Source organism: Lepisosteus platostomus, chromosome 3, assembly GCF_059453375.1.
Source record: "Lepisosteus platostomus isolate fLepPlt1 chromosome 3, fLepPlt1.hap1, whole genome shotgun sequence".
NCBI lineage: Eukaryota > Metazoa > Chordata > Actinopteri > Semionotiformes > Lepisosteidae > Lepisosteus > Lepisosteus platostomus.
In genome coordinates, this window is record NC_142613.1 from 23,536,588 (window position 1) to 23,560,257 (window position 23,670).

Consider the following 23,670-nt stretch of genomic DNA (forward strand, 5'->3'; position numbering starts at 1 on the left):
TTTAGATATTCTCATTTTGTTATTGTTTTTGTTTCTATTAGATAGCTACATTTTTAGGGGCAGCTAGAAGTCACAAATCAGACATTTCCACCCTGTGAGCTGTGAAAGCTCTTCAAAACACCTAAACTAGTGAGAGATGTGGAATGTGGTTTTCCTATTACAGTGACCAATACTGTCCGAGAAAGACCTTTTCACAGAGCAAAAGAATAATGTAAAAGCTTATGTATCCGAGTAACAAACTCAATCCATTTTCTAATGGCTTTATCCAATACAGGATAACTGTGGAGCCAGAGCCTATCTCGGCAAGCCGCTGGCGCAAGGTGGGATACACCCTGGATATGTCCCCCCACAGCATAGATGAACCTAAAAACACCTGCATCAGGGACAATTTGAAAATATTTATTTGGACTGAAAGAAGAAACCAGAGCACCCACACAAATGTGGGGAGAACATACAAACTCCATGCAGATAGCACCCCAGAAATTGAACCCAGGGCCCCAGTGCTGTAAGACAACCATGCCACCCACAGGAACAGAAGCATCCTTGACAAAATCTGAAAATCTCAGTGTTGTGCAAGGAATCTTACAAATGCACACTCTCCAAAACTGAACTTCTGAATTTTTTGTAGTTTAAATTTACACATGGGTGTTTCAAATAAAGTAAGAATACATCCAAGGTTTAAAATAAGTTGCAAGTCAGCACACGAACTCTCTGTTGTAACACCAAGTTTTGGTTTAAAGATGGTTGGTCTCATTCAATCGTGTTCAATTCCTGAAATGAATGAGTAGCAAGTTATTTTTTAGTGCAAGGGGCAAAGTTGCTTTTCCAATGTCAAACCATACTCGCTGAGTAGCACTACCAACTTCTTTCAAACATAAATATCGCACTTTTGTTATCTATTAAGAAAATACATTTTCTGAATAATTGGTGGTTTCATTGCAAATATCACAAAAAGCTACACTTAGATGGGGGACATGTGCTTCATGATATTTCTCTGATTTTATCGTTTAGTATGGTTATGTGTTCTGCAGAGCTCTAATGTCTTCCCCGTTAATATCCTTCAATATACAGTAAGTTACCTTATGTAATAGCAAATGTAATAAAAGATATAATGTATTTTTAACCACAATTACTGAAAACGAATTCAGAGCTACGACTGCCGTATTCCTTTGTCTCATTTTCTGTTGCCTAGAAACAGTTGCAGTTTTTCCCTTCTCTCGTCTACATCCTCCATGCAACTCCCGGAACTTCCGGCGAGAAATGAAACGGAAGTAGGTACGTGGCTGCTCCAGCTGACACTCAGCATGATGGCGATGGAGGTGCAAAGCTCCGAGCCTAGCGGTGGCAGCTCCAGCAGGCTAGAAGTTTCTATTGACGGGCTGACTCTTAGCCCCGATCCGGAGGGGGAACAGGAACAAAATGAGAGACTGGGGCCCCAGCGACAGGAACAGAGCAAAGATGCGAAGAGTCCATCTGAGGAAGAAGATGGGCAAGAGGGCGATACTGCCAATTCCATGGAAAGGAAGTGGGGTTTTCCTCTCCAGGAGCTTTATGGCCTGGCTCTGAAATTCTTTAAAGGTACTTATTCTGCGCCAGCTAAAATCGTAAATGCGTGAAAATCGTTATTTTTTTACGTGACGCACGCAACGCAAAAATAATATTATGAACACTATTGTATTGTTCCGCCACACAAACGGAATACGGTTTAGCTGCGTAGATAAACTACCTGTCTACGAACAGCAAGTAGACACTTGTATCACCCGCAAAAACTTCGAAATCTACGATTGCATTCAGGATGGAAACACAAAAAGAGTTAACGATAGGTACCGTATTATTTATACATGTTTTAGGCGTTTATACGACCTACGGGGATGTATATAAAATAGTATGTTATCCATAACTGTTTACTTATATCAGCTGGACACGCGATATCTTACACAGTGAACCTTTGTGTACAATTAAGTACAACATGCATTATGGGCAGCCTCGATACGAAACGCTGGAAGAGCAAGCGTGTCGGAAAGAATCTAGTAACACGTCTCATCTTCCGTAGTGGGCGGTGTTGGAGCGCAGCTCTGGCTATAAGTATAACAGTTGTAGATCGCAAGATAGATAAGAGCGGTAGGTGTTGGTCCTAGGGGTGTGGGCTGAATAGGTGAGTACAGATGGGTACTGTGGGGGTGAGGGATGGTACGAGCTAGGAGGGTGACCAGGCACTGTTTGACAGGCAAAAAAAGCAATCTAGCGGCAAATAAATGGTTAGAGTCGATGGGAGACTCGGAGGGGGCAGAACATTCACATACGTATACAAGAGCCGTGGGCATTGCGCTTTTTTCAACTCCATCGTGGGTATGATGAGTGGCAGTTGAGGATTCTAATAGTTTTATCTTGTGCAAGGACAAAACTAGTCAGCCCTACTTGAAATTTGGAGTAGACACCGTTTTTGTCAAAACATTTGTACAAAAGAGCACTTAAACCGATTGTGTTTGAAGACAGTGTGGCTGTGAGTGGTGATTCCCACACACATTTACTGTAGAGGTTAAGAAGTGATGACTTTGTGCCTGCATTTTCCGTTTGCTTCTTGGCAAATATTATATATCATGTAACAATAATTTGAACTTTATTTTCGTTCACATTTAACATGATCTGATACTCTATAGGCTGCCTCGTCTTTGGTCGGCAGCATTTTTGCAGGACGGCAGTACTGTCCTTCAGCAGTAGTTCTAATGTATTAGCATTGCTATTATTTTTATTTTTTAAATATTATTTTTTGAAAAGCTGAGTTCATGACTTGGGTCACGACCCTGTATCCTTATGAAGTCTGCATTTACAAACCAAGATAAATGGTTTTAACACATAGTTGAACCTGTCAAAATATCAGATGAATGAATCTGCAGTCTTTTATAAAGACTTTTAAAACACTATTTAAACTGTCCAGGTGTGCTGACTAAAGCCTTAACAGTATGTCTTAAGGAACAGTAAAGATGTACAGCAGACCTTTAAATAGTTTAAGATTTCATGGTCCAAATGGTTTTATAAAGCAAAATATTAAAGATTTTTGCTTATTGCTTCATCAGTACCATTTGCACAAAATCCTGCATCTTGTAAAATCTGAAGTGGATTGCACTGCTTTGAAGACAGAGCCTTCTTATTGTTATAGTAGGGAATGGTTTCTTTTATTAAATGAATTGTTTCTCTTTTGTTATTAAAGGGAGATAGTACGTCTGTTTGCACTGCAGTTAGTTTCATGCTGAAATACATGATTATAGTTAACACCAGGTGCAGGATAAGTCAAGGCTGATGTTTTGTTTTGAATAAATTATCATAGAAGGAAGTCTAAAAATATACAGTATTTTGCATCCTTACTAGTAAAGCCTAAAATTGGCAAATGATTGAGCAGCAGAAGTGTTGTCGTTGGGTAAGGGGTTTTGTTGGCATGGATTAGGATTTGAAAGTTGGTTAGTATACCGTGTCTTTCTTCAGTCTCTTCCTTTCTAAATATTATCACCAAGGGTCGTTTTCTGCAGTTTGCCAAAGTAGGTTGGAGGGGATATTAAAGTCAGTCAAATATGCTCCTGTAGAGTGTATCAGCAGGAAATTCTTATAATTGAATGAGAAATATAATAATATTACATTATAATTATTATTATACTTTGATATTTACTAAAATTAGCTGATGGCCAAGCATTTTATACTTTGCTATTTGGATATGAGTTGGCCTGCGGCTTTATTCTGTATTTCTCTAACTCTGTCGGAGCTATCTCAGTTGTAGCTGTTTACATTCACAGTGTCTCCAAGTGCCAGTTTCTTGTTTTTGGATCGGTTGTTTATTTTTCTGGCAGTCCTTGCTGGAGTGAGTTTTTCTTGGGTTTGTTCTCGGTCTCTTTTCCAAATGCTGAAAGAATGACACATTTATATTGAGAAAGCAAGATCACTCTGCATGTGAGCGTTTATAAAAAGTATTGATTTTGTATATAAATTCTGTGTATTTTGCTTCATTTTGATTGTGATTTTTCATAACTAATTATGATACCCTGTAGTAACTTTTGTAAAAGCACTAAATCTCTTCTGCAGTATGAAGGTTGGGTGACACAGTGCCGCAGTGGTCAGGTCAGTGTTGCTGCCTCATAGCTCTAGGGCCATGGGTTCAATTCTATCAGTTCAGTTCGGTCTGTGTGGAGCTTGTATGTTCTCCCCTTGTTCACATGGGTTTCCTACAGCTGCTCCAGTTTCTTCCCACAGTTCAAAAAGTATACTGGTAGGTTAATTGGCGTCTCAGAAAACTGACCCTGAACTGAATGTGTGTGCCAGGGACAGAAACAGAAGCTTTGTGAATCTATTGCAGTTTTATTTGATGCGTAGTATACAGAAGTGTGAGACTTCAACATCTTTTTTTCACTAGAACAGGTCTTCTTTGTACCACTCAACTTGGTTGAGTGACATATGGTACCTTTGAATGAAATTTCATAGGTTTCAGAAGTGATCTTCTCATTACAAATGTTGTACAAGTGTCATAGATGTGCAACACAAAGTTGTATTAGTTTCCCAGTGGGTTGCATGTACTGTATAATTAAAGGCAGATTTCTCAATCACCCCCAGTAGGCATCTTGACTTTTGGAAATTATATATGTAAAGAGATGGGTAAGTAAATTGCATTACACAATATCACTTGGTTAAAAACAAATATTTGATGGTCTTCTTAAGGAAGTAGTTTAATTGAGGGTTAAGTGAGTCTACGTTAAGCAAGTAGAAGGAAATCCTGTTGCAAATTCATCATGCAGTCTGTGAGAATCAAGATGGAGAACCATGCACTTGAATGCATTAACCACCACCTGGAAGGATAACTCTTTAGTGTGAACTCAGAAATATAGCTTTGAGTGATATGTAGTTTTAACAGAGGTTGAAAAGGGCCGGGCCTTGACTAATAATCATCACTGGAGATGAAACAGATATATTTTTTTAGATCATGGAGAATCCTTATAATCGTTGCATTTTTAGCCCATTTATCCTCTATAGCAGTTCCATTTTAAGAGTTGAAGGTTACAGGATGATTCATATTTCAGCATTCTCATTACTCCTTCTGTACTTGTGTGTATTCACCAATGTGGAAGACCATCTACTGGTATTCAAAGAATTTGTTTTGTTGTGTTTGTGTGTAATAGCCTATAAAAGCAAAAATAAATTCGATATGATTTGAAGACTTTTAAGCTCTTACAGTGATATCAGCAAACAAGCTTGCTGCAGTGTAAAACTTAAGAAAGGTTCCAAACAAGAGAAGGTCTTTTGACCCATGTAGATACTTAGAAGCTTATTGATCCAAGAATCTAATCCGGCTGTTTCTTGAAGAATATCTGGGTATCAGTTTCGACAACATGGCTTGGTGGCTTGTTCCTTACATGTTTCGGTAGCATGTGTGTTTGGATGAAGATACCTTTCAATTAAATCAGCACTCAGTACTAAGCAGATTTATCGCACATGCATGTGAAAAAGGCATATAGCTATTCCACATTTTTTTGAGAGCATTTGGATTTTTGTACACAGTACCCCTTTTTTCTGTTATCCTAAAAATAAGGTAAACCGGCCTCTGGGGAAAATTCCCCTTAGTGTGTGTATGTGTGTTTGTTTCTGCATATACCCTGGGTTGGACTGGCGTCCTCTCCAGGGTGTATCCTGCCTTGCTTCTGTATTGGATAAAGCAGTTAGGAAACAGATGGAAAGGGCCAAATTGCCTTCTTTCAAGGGTGTTAAACACAAGAATAGTACAGTCTTCTTGCTCCTGCAGATTGGCTTTTATTAAGCTTGTAAATTGGTTAGCTATTAACTGACTGTTAAAAACTAACTTTTATTGATCTAATTCAGCCATTAAATGCACAAGGCAGCGGATCTTCAAATCCCAGCTGCATTACCGTGCTTAAATACAACTTCACTGTAACACTAATCCTGCTTATCATACATTTTCACTGGATTTAAAGGGAGGTGATTGAAGTGAACTTCCACGATCAAGTGGATTAAAAGGACCACAGGCTCAATAGTCCCAATGTAGGACTGAGGGCAGTGTTACTTTAGCCAAGCTAAAATAAAGGCTGGACTGGAGACGTCTTAGGTACTCCCATGATGCAGTGGTGTTCCAGACCTTATGTGTTTTTGACACACCTGGACACTCTTAACACTGTATGCAGCTTTCTGTCTGCTGGGTAAGAACAGAAATAGATTAAAAATAATGCTTTTGAGTACATTGTACATTATTTGGCCACCTTAGGCCTGAATGTGCTCATGTGGAGAATGTAACTGGTTTCAACATTATAGTATGTTGAGACCATAGTATCATAGTATGCCAGTGAAAAATCTGAATACATACAACTGCTATAGAGTTTTGCTTAGTGTATTTGAAGATGCTTTAATGCTATGTGTTCAAATTTTACATCTTAAAATGTTTTTGGTAAAGAAGATGTAATCAGGCAAAGATTCCCAGCTATTTGTGCAGGTCTCAGTTTTCACATAAATGTGAGATTGTTGACAATGAAAGAAGTGGTATCTGTGCTAAAAAAAATCCAGATTAGATGCTGGCTTGTCACAAATCTCACTGGGCAGAGCAAATTTCTTGTAACTCCCTTGAGAAGCAGGGATCACACCAATAAAGATATGAGAGCAGTAAAAACAATAGAAAATCTTCCCATTTAATGACATTGAACTGTCAAGTATGGATTAATACCATGAACACTAAGTTAGCCTAAATTGTTTTGTTTTCTAAACCATGTTCTATTCCAACATTTGTAGAATTAACCCATGTTGTCAACTTTTGTTTACCTGACACATGTTTCTGAAGTGATTGTTTTTGTAGTCATTATTTTGGTCAGAGAAATTTGAGTTTGCTTTAACAGTTGGTTCAAATTTGTCTACACTTCGACAACTATTAAATATGTCAGCATAAGTAGAAAGAGTACTTGCATGAGTCTGCAGTTTTGGTTGAAAGTGCTTCACCCTATATTAGTGCCATTTGTTTGATTCTAAGTGAAACAGAACTGCTTGAAATTAAGGAATTTAGATGTAGAAGATTTGATTGATTCAAAAACCTGTGTAATCAATACAGAAAACACCCTGAATCTCTTTGTATGTTTCATATCTGTGTGAAACATTTGTTTTGTTGTAGGATCTTTGAATATCAGCTTTATTTGGTTTAGAGCATTAAAGTGCATTCAAAATTTTCTCGGTCTAAAATCTTCAAACATAAATTACCCAATTCTGTGCTTTCATGTGCATTTTAACAATGAAAGCCACATCTGCCTAAGTCCTAACTTTCTTCATTTTTAGACGTCTAATTGCTCCAGATGGATATTTTTAAATAGCAATATAAAGCAGTACCCTACTATTTTATCTTGTTTGTATTCAGAGTAGTTTACCAGAATTGTGACACAACTGCTGTTGAGGTAATGTGATTAAAATCATGATTTTTCATTCTCACATGTGTTAATGTGCAGATCAAATTGGCTGTCATTGTTTCAGGGCAAATATTAGTTTGAAGGCAAATATTAGCCAGATACATCGTTTTTTTTAAATTCACATTGGCTGATATTGATTGAATATGGCTGTTATTGATTTGAATAAAAAAGACTTTTAAAAAACTAAGGTTGCTGCTGGAAGAGGTGTTAGTGGGGCCAGAAGGGGGTGCTCACCCTGTGGTCCATGTGGGTCCTAATGCCCCAGTATAGTGATGGGGACACTATACTTTAAACAGGTGCCGTCCTTCGGATGAGACGTAAAACCGAGGTCCTGACTCTCTGTGGTCATTAAAAATCCCAGGGCGTTTCTCGAAAAGAGTAGGGGTGTAACCCCGGCGTCCTGGCCAAATTTCCCATTGGTCCTTACCAATCATGGCCTCCTAATAATCCCCATCTATGAATTGGCTTCATTACTCTGCTCTCCTCCCCACTGATAGCTGATGTGTGGTGAGCGTTCTGGCGCACTATGGCTGCCGTCGCATCATCCAGGTGGGGCTGCACACTGGTGGTGGTGGAGGGGAGACCCCATTACCTGTAAAGCGCTTTGAGTGGAGTGTCCAGAAAAGCGCTATATAAGTGTAAGCAATTATAATTATTATTAATTATAATGTGTTCCCACGGCTTTGCTGAATTATTTGGTAGCTACAGCTATTGTCAGTTTTCAGAATTTCACTTTCATTAAGTGATGATGTCTGCTTTACTGCCTTGCAAAAGTATGCACCCCATTTCCAGTGACATCCCATTGTGTAGAATTGAAAATTGTGTATATTTTGTATGAAAACTATAATCAATCTGAACAATTTTCTGGGCAAAATATCAAAAGTCGGCAAACACTGCAATGAAAGAAATGCATATATTTAAAATAAATGTGTTTTCATGATGTGTAATTCAAGAAAACGGGGTGTCTTTGGAAGGGGATTTATGCTTTGCAAGGCACTGTACTTTGAAAGAGGGGAGATGACACAGTGATTATAGTTATGCGACCCTAATTGTGCCCGTGTGTTTTCTTCCCCATCTTCTCCCCTATATATACACAGCAAATTCACCTTCATTTTACAAGGTATGTTGTTTTAACAGATGTTTTAATTTGCAGTAATTGCTTTTGCTGAGCCCATGTTAGCCACTGAAGGAAGAGTGACAAAGATTTTGTTGCAATGTTTTTGTCAGTTTGTTTTGAAGGTACTGCTTTGCACAACGTGCTTGACATTGCCTAGAGAGTGTACAGCACTGTGTAGGCCCACATTTCACTCATATTATAAAGAGTACTTTGAATACCCTGAATGGATCTGTAGCGCAGCATGTAAGTTACTGTAACGCAGCATGTAAGCTGATCTGCCAAAAGAACAATAGATTTTTTTTGCTCTATGTTCCACACCCTCTGCTTTGTTACAAGGTTTATTGCAACAAAAAGATTAAGATGATGCAATGAATTCTGAAAGTTTTCTTTTGCCATTCTTTTCAAAGCGTTCAGATTAAAGTTATTATGCTCATAGTTAGAAAACTTGGGGAAAACTCTTGTCCATTGTTTAAAAACTTAGGAAGAAGAGAAAGTTTCAAAGGTCACATTTATTAAAAACCATTTTAGTTTTTTTAGCAGTTAAAGATAAGATAACATTGATATTAACAGCAGCAGTGTTAGTCTAATGCCACATGCCTTTAAGGTTTTTGTAAATATCTTTTTTATTTTTGAGTTTCTTTTGAAGGTGTGAGCACTGATAGTTACAACAGAAAAAAACTTGTTTTGGTCTGAGCAGTTAATTCCTCTGATATTCGTTCACATATTTGCTCAGTGGTAGAAATGTGGTTTGAACCGAACAACTCCTGCTAACAGGCTTTTGACCTAAATCACTGGATTATTTAGTTTTGCAATTAATCTTTGTGCCACCTCACAAGATGTGACTGCTTGAGCCATGCACTTTGGTGGGGTTACCCAGTCTGCTTTTAGAATGGAAAAGGCTGCACCTCAGTGAATCCAAAGCAATATGGACTAGAACTCGCTCTCCTCAGGCAGTCCTGGGGGTGTAGCCATAAGCCAATTTAACAGCTGGCAGTTCTGTTTTCTGCATTCTGTTGTATACCCATCCAGTTTGGAATGACAACTCCTAACTTGGATTATGGCTACAACCCCAAACTGCATAGGGAGATTGAGTATCAGAGCATAACCCTCCAGCACGCCCACCTGTCAGAGCCTTTTGTTATTTACAAATAATAGTGATTCCTAACGTCAGTATTGCACTTTCTGAATCCCAAAGGATCCCAAAGTGATTTTCATCTAGGAAGAATTATAGAGATTTCTAGAAAATTACTAAATTACAATTGCTAGCTGGTTTAGTAATTGAGGGCTAACTTCCAAGGATCTTCTTCAGCTGGTTTTTGAAAGCAGTTGGGTTTAACAACGTGGCTGGGTAGCTCCAGTGCTTCTTTGTGTAAACAGGTACTTCCTGTTGCTGGTTTTAATAAAGTCAAGTTCCTTCAGCCTGTCAGGGCAGGACATCAGGCATTACCTGTTTGCTCTTTGTACTTATTCCAGGGCAGCAATACAAGTTTGGCCACCACATTACAGAAAAGATGCACAATATTCCAAGTGTGATCTTACTAGGGCATTGTGCAATTTAAACCTGCATCTTTTAATTTAAGTTGTATTTTATATCTATACATGCTAACATTTTTTGCCTTTGTAATTGCTTGCCCACATTGTCTGAAAGTATATTGTAAATGTGTCAACAGAAGGCATCTATGTCGATTTTTAGAGGCAGCAACGTGTTTTAAACATTCCCTTTTCCTAAATTTAGACCAGTAGTTTGTTTTTGTTATTTTTATGTAATATTCTGCGGTTTAACTTGGAGATACAAAGGGTTGAACCTAGAACATCCTACAGGCAAAGCATGTGCTCTGACATTCAGTTATATCTCCGATTGTCCCGTCTGTCATCACACCTGGGTGATGTGCAGCAGCCATGCGGAGAAGTGAGAAATGGCTTGCCATTTGAATGAAAGAAGAACCTTAGCCAGGCTGCAAGCCCTGAGTGTTATTTAGCACAGCAGAATTATTACCACTACTCTCATGAACACTTCCATGGTAATATGCTCCAAGCAGCACCATGCTTTTCAGGAGAGTTGTGCACATCTGTCAATGCTGGCTCTCTGGGAGCTCATAGGCTCACACCATGTTCCCGGAGCTGCTGTAGCACAAATAGCAAAGGAAAATCGAAACACCCCACCTAGGGAGCACACATACCATTGTGGGAATCCTGGTTACAGACTTGACCAACTCTTCAGCCAGTGACGCCTGGAGCAGCTTTGTAAGTTGAACCCTGTACCGGCCTCAGTTTGAGGTAGAAGATGGATCCTTTGCATGAAATGCTATTTTTTGTCATGCTTGCCCAGTGTTAATAAATATCCTTGTTGTTTGTACAGACAAAGATGGCAAAGCCTTCCACCCAACATATGAAGAGAAACTACGCCTTGTTGCTCTCCATAAACAAGTTTTACTTGGCCCGTATAATCCAGATGCCTGTCCAGAGGTTGGATTTTTTGATGTCCTTGGAAATGACAGAAGGTACAGCTTAATTAGTGTTAAAAACACCAATACCTGGTGAACAGAAACCGCTTTGATCGGTGCTGTGAATTCTAGAACATAATTGAAAATAACGATTTTCCATTTGTGTGCAATAACACATACCAGGCTGTCTACAAAGTGGGTACCAGGGCTTTCTGTATTTTGGTTTAGGCGCTCAGTGAGCACTCTGTGCACCTAATTAAATAAAAATGGTGTATTGCAGCCTAATAAGAGTTGGTCTTATTGCAATCGGAGCACTTTCAATTAATTCATAACACCCACAGTTGACAAAGGACTCTGATTTGGGTTGCAGACCTTAACCCATGTTAAGAAAATATCCTTCATATGTGAATCACAAAATACAGGGCTTCTACAAAAGTGTCTAGCATTTAATAATAATTTAATAACATATTCCCTGTGACACTGCTACAGAAGCTGTCCCACAAGCATGTTACAGAATCCAATACTTAATGTTAAACAATGAAAAGTACTATCTACTTCAGGGATTTGCAACATTTTTCCTGACTTGTCTCAAACTGGAGCAGTAACAGCCAGTTATGCCAAATGACCAGGCCATTTTGACCAAAGCAGAAAAATTCAGAAGGTTTAACCCCCTTCTCTTGGTTGTGGTTTGTTTTTGCAGGAAGGAGTGGGCAGCATTAGGGAACATGTCAAAAGAAGATGCTATGGTGGAATTTGTAAAGTTGCTGAACAAATGTTGTAATTTATTTGCACCCTACGTTACATCTCACAAGATAGAGAAGGAAGAGCAGGAAAGGAAAAGGTGAGATGGCTTGTTTGTTTTTCTTAGTTCATATACTGAAGACTTTGTAGCCCAAGAACCTAGTAGTCCAGCTGGCTCTTCCTTCCAACAGTGGATCCATACAACTTTGTACTAGCTTCAGACATCTTCATACTAACTGGGATCACCCTTGTCTTTCATTAGATATCTAGTATTGAGTTAAGATCTTGTAATAGAACAGATTGGTAGGAGATGGGGCGAATTTCAGCAAATTCCTAAATGAAGTTGCAAACTCCATTTATACATGTCTAACCCGTAGGAGATAACAGCATTCATTTACTACCGCCTGACTCCTACTAGTCATTATGAATGTTCATGAACAAAATCCGCTTAGGTGCAAAACATTCATTATATTCAAATGTCAATATTTTCAGCACTTAAGATTTCTTTTTCAGCCACGACATTACATTGTTGTGAAGTATTACGAGATCAGAGGGGGGCATATCAGGGTTTAAGATGACGTTTTCTCTCAGTGTTGTGTGTTCTGGAATTGTCCCAGTGTATGAATTACATAACGAAGTTAAACGATTTGTTTATGCTCTGCGGCGGCGTCACGAACCCCCCACCAGTGAAAATCCCGTTTCTTATCACGGTTGGTCTCTCGAGCCCGGCTGTTGTGTTGCTGGCGATTGCTGTCTGACCAGCTGGGCTCTCTACAGGAGGGAGGAGGAGCAGCGGCGGCGGCTGGAGGAGGAGGAGAGGGAGCGGCGGCGCCAGGAGGAGGAGAGGCGCCGCAGGGAGGAGGAGGAGAGAGTGCGCAGGGAGGAGGAGGAGCGCCGGCAGATCGAGGAAGAGAGGCTGCGCATGGAACAGCAGAAGTCAGTGCTCTCTCACTATGTACAAATGTGTATTCAGTGTACATCACCCCTTCTCAGTTTAGGTAAACTGTTGATAAGGTGCTAATTTTGTTCTTTTTGTTTTGATGTGTTCGGAGTTCTCCCTTATTCACTGTTTTAACCCTATAGGTCTGTTAAACCCTATTATGTGAATTACCTGTTGACATGAAATATCTCAGATTGAGAAAAAACGTTAATCTTTCAGGGAGTTAAGGAAAAAAATTGAATAATGGAATTACTTTTAGAAGCGTACAATTATTGTGTTGCCATGCATCAACTGAGTCTAGTGCGTAGTGTGTCTGTAGTTTGTCTAGCGCTGGCTGACACATTTTTCCGTGTGGTTGCAGGCAGCAGATCATGGCAGCTCTGAATGCTCAGACAGCAGTTCAGTTCCAGCAGTATGCTGCCCAGCAATACCCAGGCAACCTGGAGCAGCAGCAGATCCTCATTCGCCAACTACAGGAGCAGCACTACCAGCAGTACATGCAGCAGTTGTACCAGGTGCAGCTGGCACAGCAGCAGGTAGAGTATGGGCCTGCAGCCCGCCAGGAGGTGGGATTCAATATGTGAATTTGCCTCTCTCCCGGTACAATCCTGGGCCCAGTTGTAATGCTTTGTGATCAGCACTGAGGTGATGACAGTTTGAGTAAAAATCCTGATGATCACAGACCCCTAGTTAGCCTTTACAGTATGTGTTGTACTTCATTTGCAATATTTTTGGTTTTTGGTGTGACAAAGGACAGGCCACTGGGAACTCGAGTGATCATGGTTTTTCCACGAAGATGATAAAGTCATGAAAGGGATGAAACAAGGTGGAAGGTAGCAGCAGAATATTTACAGGATCAGTGCTTTTCTTAGGTTAAGAAAAGCATTATGCGCTTATGAGATCAGCGTTAAAAAATGTTAGGCGATATAAAGTGGTTTTGCATTTTTACAGGTAAATACTAGGGTCACTTGGTCATCTTGTAATTGTACCCACAGGAGATCTTTGTGGAAACATGACGAGATAATCTCATTGTGTATAATAATTTAAATGTTTGTCAGGTGTGTTCATACTACAAAAGGGCTTTTGTAGAAGTTGTAGCAAGGAAAGGTGTTACTGAACAAAAATATTTAACATTAAGCAGTAGTTTGAAACTAAATAAATAATTTAGCAAAGATAAGTGTTGAAAGAAATTAATGGTTTTAGGAATGAAAATGTTTCTTTTTATTGCAGAGAACAACACTAGTTTCCTTGCTTCATTTCTACCAAGATGGTTGGATATAGGTGTAAACAAACATCTAGGAAATGGATCACCTTCTGTGTCATCATTAGCTTTACATTAATTTAAGAAAATAGTCATAGCCATAAAAAAAGTCCTTTTATTTTAAGTAATTCTTAAGACTGTTCACAATGTGATCACAAAGGTAACATTTTTATGTTTTAAACTACAACAAGAAAGAAGCAACATCCTAACGATTACAAACATAATCAACTTGATTTGCTTTGCGTCTATGTTTTCATTAGGTAAAACCTATCATCAGATGTCTCGGCAAAACAAATGCTCAATACATTCTGGAAAAGTGTCACTATGTGCAGCAGTTTGTGTTGTGGTCCGAGTAGTGTTACTATTGAGGTTGTATAATGGCCTGTTTCAACCCTCATTAATCTTGCAAATGGTGATCAGGCACACTCCGAGCTCATCTGTGTCTTGGTTTACCTGTGTGCTAATGTATGATTCTTACTGGATCTTGCTGTTGTCACAGTTGCTCTCCTGTTTTGCAGGCGGCTCTGCAGAAGCAGCAGGAGGCGGCGATAGTGTCGTCCACGATGGCGGCGAAGGTCAGTGCTGCCTCCCCTGGGGAGAGCCCCGCACTCAACGGACAGCCCAATGCTCATACAGACAGCCTGGACAAGGAGCCGGAGCTGGAGCCTGCAGAAGAGCTCACCGAAAATGGACCAAAAGGCATGGTCAAGGGCTGAAGACCGAAAAAACACATCATCCGTAGCATTTCCATTCCTAAAAATGACATCAAAGCATGTGTACTTAATTGGGGTGTTCAATGTCTGAACAAGCTAAAAAGGTTTTTAATTTATAAAATGATGATGATAAGATATAATTTAGTGATTTTTGTAACATTTCCATTTCTGTTCTAGCCCATGCACATTTTTATATTTTCTAGTTTCTCCCAAGTCAACACAGTTGCCCCTTGACAACATTTTGATAGGAGCCTAAGTGTTCACTTTTCTTAGCGAAAAAGGCACATCGCAAAGCCTTTTGGCAGATCCCATCACTAACTCTCTCATATCTGTTGCCACCATCTCACTGCATGGAGTGTTCTTGGCTTTTTAATCATTTTGTGTAATATGTAGACGGATGTAGTACAAATACATAATTCCCTTTCCTCCATCTTTCCTCAGATACTACACCTGTGATCGCTGCACCCTCCATGTGGACACGGCCACAGATCAAGGATTTCAAAGAGAAGATCAGGCAGGACGCTGACTCTGTCATCACTGTGGGCCGTGGGGAGGTGGTGACCGTGCGTGTGCCGACTCACGAGGAGGGTTCCTATCTCTTCTGGGAGTTTGCCACTGATCACTACGATATTGGCTTTGGAGTGTACTTTGAATGGACAGATTCTCCAAACACTGCTGTCAGCGTCCACGTCAGCGAGTCCAGTGAAGACGAAGAGGATGAAGAAGGTGAGCAGGCTAAGTGCCAATTCAGTGACAGCTAGCCACATTTAGTTGTTACTGGTTCAACTTAAAGGGCTGTAGATTAGCCTTCATATGCTAATTCCTTATTTTTCAAATGTTTGTTTAACATTTTTTTTCTAGTGAACACCTTTCAGGGAATGCACCATGTTCATGAGTTGGAGTCTTGCTAATATTTTGTGTCTTTTGTTTGGCTTATTTTATTCTAAAGCTTTTTTTTTCTGATTAAGAAATAATATAAAGTTTCTGAAGCCTTGAGAGGGCACATTCAGCTTACCCTCTAGTGATACAGTTCTCGTGATGGTACATATAGTATCTGTGGAAAAATAGCGATTAACTTGACTTCGCTGTTCAGCTAGTTTGATTTGGCTGTATGTATCAAAACAAGAATTCTAGGGCCATGTAATTCTTTGTCATTGTTGTGGGTGCATTTATCAGTCTGACCCCTTTGCTGTTTAATGCTTAGGAAAATATACTAACAAAAGTCAAAATCCATTTGTGTGTGCACATTGTAGTATCCTCTCCAGTTTGAGATGTATTAATTCCAATTTCCTGATTTCACTCTGAGCTTACCACAGAGAAGCCTCACCATCACAAAATCACTTTGGGATTAACATTAACTTACAGGCATATGGATGAAAAAACATCCACACAAAGATTGCATTGTGTAATATCCCTAGTCTTTTCAGGGTTTTGTAGTTAATTAGGAGTCCGATTTCTCAGCGTCTGTCAGTGTGAGGCCGACTGGAATAAAGTCTCTGCTTTTTCCTCTACTTTAAGCAGCACAGTGCATAAAATAATTGATGTGAAATTGCTTACACTTCTTTGGTTGACCTTTTTTTCAGCGGAAACCCAGAGTGAAGAAGAAAAAGCCAAAAAGAACACCAGTAAGCCTCAGGTGGATGAGATTGTGCCGGTCTACAGGAGAGACTGCCACGAAGAGGTCTACGCAGGCAGTCACCAGTACCCAGGGAGAGGAGTGTACCTTCTCAAATTTGACAATTCGTACTCATTATGGAGATCAAAAACCGTCTACTACAGAGTTTACTACACTAGATAAAATCCTGTTGCCGGAAACTGGGGGTGTGCAGGTTGGAACGTGGAGTGGCTTTGTTTTCTCTTGGGGAATTGTCAAATCTGCCTTGGTGTGGAAGCTGGGTGCAGATCATACAGATCTGTACCGTTCTCATCAATTTTTGTTTTGGAGGGCAAATATGTGCCACTTTTAAAGTCTTGGTTGAAGTATGAAGTATTATTGGTTTCTATTCAGCAAAACACTGCCTTGCCATTGACCTAAGTATATCAGGGCTCAGAGGCAATGGGCCTATTACATAAGTTCCCACTTTGCTCCAATATATTGCCTTACTGTTCTTCACCGAATGTTTCATTTCACTAAAACTAGATTAGTGGTTATCAACTGTTGCTAAATATGTACCATTAAATTGGATGAATAAGACAAGGATTAAAAGCTTTTCTATTGTGTACAATATAAAGATTTGTCAAGCTCTAAATAGTTCATTGACAATTTAAACCAGAGAATGTAAAGCCTAAGAGACTGCTTACTTTCAAATCCAATGTATGAACTAACTTCCTGATCACTTTGCAGCTGATAAGAGGCATGATACACAAAAGGATGGTAGTGTTGTCACACAATTACTTTGTTTAAAACGTGTTGATGACAAATAAAAAGGTGTTTATTGTGTTCTGGTATGAATACATGATCCCAGAATGTGGCACTTAAGGCCACATGACTACCGTCAGTTGTGATACATTCTCATGATTTTTAGAACCTTTGGTTTAAACCTTTTTCTTCTGGTGTTAAAGGGAAAGAAAAAAATACCAGATTGTGGCCTTTTGAGGAAGGCCTTGATAACTGATAGTGAACTGTCTAGTGGATATTTTAGTTAAGTGAGCAAATACCTTTGCATCTGAAGGATTCCAGTTATCCCATGGCAAGAACTATTGGCATAAGACATAAAAGTATAAAACAAAGCTTAAGAAGGTGTTTCTTAAATAGACATACATTGTATTATGGTGAATGGTTCCACTTTTACATCAGGACTTGAGGCAGTGTTTTGCCCAGTAAACCCCATTTTCCTCAGATAGCTAAAGGATAATAAGCACAACCTGTGAAAACTGATATCTATACAACCATTGTCCTTAATGTGTAAATTCCAACTATAACAATCTAACCAGTTCATTGTTTTAAAGGTATCTTTGGAATTAAATGTATGCATCTGAATTCGAAATGCATTAATATTCCTGGGATGGTCAAATCTAGTCTTGGAGAGCCACACTCCAGCAGTTTTTATAAGTCCCCCTTTATTTTTGAGTCATTCATTGAAGGCGGCAGTTGGCATTACAGATGATTATTAAACTAAATAAATGGCCTTTTTTATGTTTAAAATCTCATCTGATTTAGAACTTGTTCTACGGAGTATGTGTAAAACCAGATTCTCTCTCCAAAACCAGGGGTGGTCACTCTTATTTCATTGTTCTACATTCATGTGACATGCGAGAGACCATTTGTTTCTCTCCATATTGTGCAGAAAGTGTTCTCTTTGTGAGTGCATTATATAATTATAAAAATCTGCATTTTTTTCCCCCAACTTGGATATGTATTGCTTTTGAAAGCAAATGGCATTCATGTTTACACAAAATGCTCTTCATTTAAGTATTCTGATTTTGGTGTAGCTAGGCCAAACCTGCTATCTTCCTCTGCTGCCCAAGGAGTCACATGATATTATAGATAAGTCTATAATATTTAGATGCCATTTATAAAAAGCAGCTCGATTTAAAACAATAGTGCATTGCTTAGAAGTATAGTTTTCATTCTTAAACAAGGTCCATGCTGCATATAAGTGTACAGTAGGTAAAAATACAGTAATCTCAAATAATTGAAAATATTTCTTAACACACTGATTTATAGCTAGTGTTATAGTGGATTGTTTTCTTTCAGTTAACCTCTGTGTTGGGAGATTTGAAGTCTGAAACATTAAAAACATTACCCTGCTCAAAGCTTAGTTGTGAAAAGTCATTTAAATTTGGTAATTCAAACTATATTAAGACCATTTGATAAAGGTCTGCTAGTGTAATACCACTGACAAAACAATCTTTAACACCAAATAGGTAACATAGAACCAACTTGTGTTACACATTACCTAAATGTTAATGCTGACTTCATGATTAATAGGTTTCAAAGAAGAGCTGTTATTCAAGCAAAGAACTTACATGCGTTCCCCACATCAATTAAAATGCAAAAAGATTTCTAATATGTAAAGTGTTAATATTATGGACTGACTGGAAAAAAACACTAGATTTGTACATCCTATTCACCGTTTTGGCCATTTTCAGTTCTGGTTAGTGAATGTGAATACATGTGTACTGGACCCCGAGCTGCTGTCGAGACCTCTAAAACTCCAATGCTGCAGCATCCTGTCAGTAGAGTGAGGCTAGATGGACCTGTTTATGCCTCCCCTTGCTCTCCGTGTCTTCAGTGAGCAAGATTTAAATTCTTATCCTGAAAGTGCATTCTTTTTTTTTTTGTCATTTCTGTCTGAAGGGTTTGGCTTTACAGTCTAATGCTTTTGCAACAACTGTACTAAACAGAAGTGAGTTTGTCTGGTCCTGGAGGGGGTTTAATCGGTGGGGCAGTATCGGTACTGCTGCGTGTTGGTTACCACTTGTGGACAGCTTGCCGCAGCTGTGCAAAACAAAGATGCCATGCTTTCTTTCCAAAATGATAAAAATGCTAGAACTGAAGGAAGGTAACCAACAACAGTCCTCAAAGTTAAAGATGCAGGTTACTTAGTGAAATTACTTTTTCGCCCACTGCACATTCTAATTAACCCAAGAATAGTTTTTGTTCATTTAGCTCGATTGTACAGGTCTGTTGACAATTCTTTCCATGTAGAGTTTTTCCACTCTTATTTGCATGCTTTGTTTTACCCAGTTGCCTTGTTTTGCACACCCCCAGTTTAGTCTCATTTTGAAGCGTTTTTTTTTTGCACTTTGTGCATTAATCTAAAAAGCAAAACCTAAAAGAAAATTGAGATTATGGTTTGCCGTTGCAATCACAGCCAGAAACATGGTTAGTTATTTAAAACATTTGAGACTCCTTACTGAAAAAATAGTCTTTGATTCTGATGCTGAGGAATTTGCATTTTTTCAGTGCATAGATATACCATGTAGAACGCCAGTTTTCCTATATATGCCTTTCTTAATTTTAGGTGCTATAAGAGCTGAATCAGTTCGACCTCAAATGCTGTAGTTTTGCAATTCAGTTTGGATATTTAAACAGGAAATATCCAAAGCCAATGTTGTAGATTTGTGACCTGTGGAAAAGGCAATGACATGTACAGCAGCATCCTTAGAAATATATCTTTTCAGCAAAGAGGCTAAGTTCTAGTTGCTATAAAGAAATGCTTCTTTTGTGAACATTGAGGCTGTAATTGGAAAGTTTCATCTTATCCAATTTGCATTAAGCAATCTTTATCTTAAAAGTAAAGAACTAGAAGAAAGGTCAGACCAGATGAGGCAGAAAAGTATATAGCCATGTAACCGCTCATTGGAAAGCTTGTAGATCGTTCAGATCTAACTGCTGCTGTTTGTGAATTATGAAAAATAATCACCTGGCAGCATTTGAACATTGATAGTTCATATTTAATTATAAAAGTGCAAACACCCATATATGACCCTCTTGGGACAAGAGTATATGTAGAACTGCCATGCAGCTCCTCAATGGCGTTATCAGTACTACGCAAAATATTCTTTGTAATCTGCTGCCTGCATTGAGGCCTAATGATCGCAAATACCGTCTTAGTTCATCATACTGCATTTGATGCTAGAACACTGAATTTAGAAACCAAACTTTCTTGACGTTTTCCAAAATCAAAAAGACACAAGCAAATTGAAGTATCCATTCCTTTTTGGTGCAAGAATAACAGCAGTATCTTCAATATGATCCTGTTTCTGACTTGTGATTTCCGGCCGATGAAGTTGTCGCACTCTGTACAGTTTAGATGAGCAAGCTTGTTTCATGATGTTTTGTTGTTCTTTGATATCCATTTTGTAAATAACATTCTGTCCCTCTTTGCTGTGAAAATATTAAATACTAGATTACTGTATTTTCTACAGTGGGAAAGATATTTAAATTGTTTAGCATTATCACTGCAATTATGGACAGTGTCACCCTCCCACATTTCAACACCTTACAAACCTCAGAATTATTGTAAAAGGATCTATAGACAGAGGTTTCTGTGGCAAAATTAAGCCTTTAACTATCAAGAACACTCAGCATTACTTTCATGATTATCCATTTCTGCAACATCCCATGGGTAAGTTAGTTTATAAAAATGTCATTTAAGTTTCTGAGTTTAAAAAAATGATTGCAGTTGTAGTTTGGATTCACACTTGCATCCAAAATAAGCCTGCATGAAATATAGCTTTGCTGTACTTTACTTTTTATCAGTAAACCAAAACATCCTGCAAAGAATGAAATTAACACATGGAATCTTCACAGATACAACCTTATTGATGTAGGAGGCTATCAAAATTAGTTAAGGCTGTATGTTCTCTTGCAGGGGATAATTGTGAATTGTCTAACATTTTTTTTCAAAATACCACGATTCTTTTTTGGTGCAGTGTTCTGGCAACACCAATTACATAGAAGGGAATGTGGGCATGTTTTCACAATAACATCCTCTGTAAGCAATTTGTGGTGAATATGTGCATTTAAAAACAATCTGTTCCTTGTAAACAATTTATCTACAGTATTCATAACATTTTTTCTCAACCATCATGTATACGGGAGTTGAAAAGTGATGGTCTAGATGTCAGACAGGAAAATTGTTACATGTCTTTTTTTTAACAAAAACCCTACACAGATAATTTTAATGCTAGTTAATATGCATTTCTGAGTAATGCTTCTTTTTCTTCCCCAGTGATGATGCTAAATGCTGTCCTTGATGCGGTGGGTGGGGGTAAATGGTTAAATAAGATTGTAAATTGTCCAAGGTGGAAAGGTGAAGATATGTATGTAAACTGTAAATTTAAAATTTGAGTTCAACATTAAAAAAAGCTCAACAATTATTGCTTTTGGTTGTTTAATTGTTGGAGTACAGGCTCAAAATCCCTAAGCAAGTATATATTTAAACTATGATTAAACCTCCATTTATCTGTAAAATCAGCTTCTGTCTCATATATTCTTATTTTTTACTGGCACTGCTTTTGACATGAATGTGAGAGGTATATTAAATTGAACCAGCTTTGCTCAATCCAGCATATAGGCTTTCTATGAATTTGAAATGTTCTTCTTATAGCCATCAGACTAATCGGCAGCTGTACTGTAAATTAAATTAAATCCAGTCTATGCTGCAAAACTGATAGCAAAGGTAGGTTAAGGTTAAAGACCTTAAGTGCTTTTCTATAAAAGGTGCACTGAGTCACTCTCCATTTAACAGTTTGTGCTCTTCACAGTATCTACAGCAGATTTTGCAGTGATCGGTGGGGAAACGGTGCTCTCCCTGACAACTCAGCGAGCTCACAGGAGTTGAAAACTGCACATGAGGCTGAGGATATCCTGTGCTGACACCTGACCCTGCTGACATCGGCAAAATTTGATCAATTGCTTAGGACATTAAACCCACAGCTGGCCCACCCATAGCTGAAGACAGACTGTGCTCTGTACTACAAAGTATAGCCTGTGCTACTAATGGGCTCTTTTATTTGTTAAGGCACTTCATAAAAAGGTTTAACTTAGACTATATTTATGAAATTCCTTATATTTAGAAAGTGAATTCTAGATTCAAAGGAAAGAAGAACCATGCTATGTCCACTTGTCTAATATGCTCAATAGACTAGTTAGTGTACACCAGGCTGAACCAAAGCTCATTTAAATCTATAGTCACAAAAGAAAGTACACCCTCTTTCAATTCATTGGTTTTACATATCAGGGCATAAATAACAAACATCTGGTCCTCACCAACTTCTATAATTAAACAAATCTAGCCTCAGATAAAAGACAACACATAACAGATTTCACTATGTCATTATTTATTCAACAAAAAGTAAGCCAAAACGCAGAAACCATGTGGGAAAAATTAAGTACACCCTTACTCCTTCCATAGGAGTTAAGGTAATTAGAAGCCAGGAAGTGTGATAAGATATATATAAGAAGAACCTTTGGCAGTTTGGTGGTCTGGAGCATTCAGGTGTGTGTTAACACCATGCCAAGGAGAAAAGACATCAGCAATGAACTCAGAGAACCAATTGTTGCTGTTCATCAGCCTGGGAAGGGTTATAAGGCCATTTCCAAACAATTTGAAATCCATCATTCTACAGTGAGAAAGATTATTTACAAATGGAAAACTTTCAAGACAGTTGCCAATCTTGCCAGGAGTGGGTGTCCCAGCAAATTCACCCCAAGGCCAGACCATATAACGCTCAATCGTAAAGAACCCAAGAGCTACATCTAGGGATCTACATGCCTCGGTTAACATGTTAAATGTTAAAGTTCATGACAGTATGATCAGAAAAAGACTGAACAAGAATGGCTTTCATGGAAGGGTAGCCAGGAGAAAGCCTCTTCTCTCATAGCAGCATGGCTTAGGTTTGCAAAGTCGCATCTAAACAAACCACAAAATTTCTGGAACAATATCCTTTGGACAGACGAGACCAAAGTCGAGATGCTTGGTCAAACCAAACGGAGCATATCACCACAAACATTTCATACCAGTCTTCAAGCACGGTGGTGGAGGGGTAATGATTTGGGCTTGTTTTGCAGCCACAGGACCTGGGCACCTTGCAGTCTTTGAGTTGATCATGAACTCTTTATAGCAACGTATTCTAGAGACAAATGTGAGACCATCTATCCGACAGCTAAAGCTTGGCTGAAATTGGGTCATGCAACAGGACAACAATACTAAGCACACCAGCAAATCCACAACTGAATGGCTGAAAAAGAAAAGAATCAAGGTGTTGGAATAGTCAAGTCAAAGTCCAGACCTCAACCCCATTGATATGCTGTGGCAGGACCTTAAGAGAGCTGTGCATAAACAAATGCCCTCAAACATCAATGAACTGAAGCAATGTTGTAAAGAAGAGTGGGCCAAAATTCCTCCAAAATTATGTGAGACTGATAAACTCATACAGAAAATAATAACTTCAAGTTATTGCTGTTAAAGGTGGTTCTACAAGCTACTGAATCATGGGGTGTACTTAGTTTTTCACACATGTCTTCTGCATGGTGGCTTATTTTTTGTTAAATAATGACATAGT

General features: G+C 38.7%; 1 protein-coding gene across 1 annotated transcript; it reads left to right on the forward strand.

Annotated features, from left to right (window-relative positions):
- Positions 1 to 1,257: 1,257 nt before the first annotated feature.
- On the forward strand, positions 1,258 to 21,483 carry LOC148674662 (Golgi resident protein GCP60-like). The gene is made up of 8 exons (XM_088625005.1): positions 1,258 to 1,578; positions 10,916 to 11,057; positions 11,701 to 11,841; positions 12,519 to 12,677; positions 13,043 to 13,217; positions 14,461 to 14,641; positions 15,097 to 15,381; positions 16,239 to 21,483. The coding sequence occupies exons 1-8, from the start codon at positions 1,305 to 1,307 to the stop codon at positions 16,451 to 16,453; spliced, it is 1,572 nt and encodes a 523-aa protein (XP_088481131.1). The 5' UTR covers positions 1,258 to 1,304; the 3' UTR covers positions 16,454 to 21,483.
- The last annotated feature ends 2,187 nt before the right edge of the window (positions 21,484 to 23,670 follow it).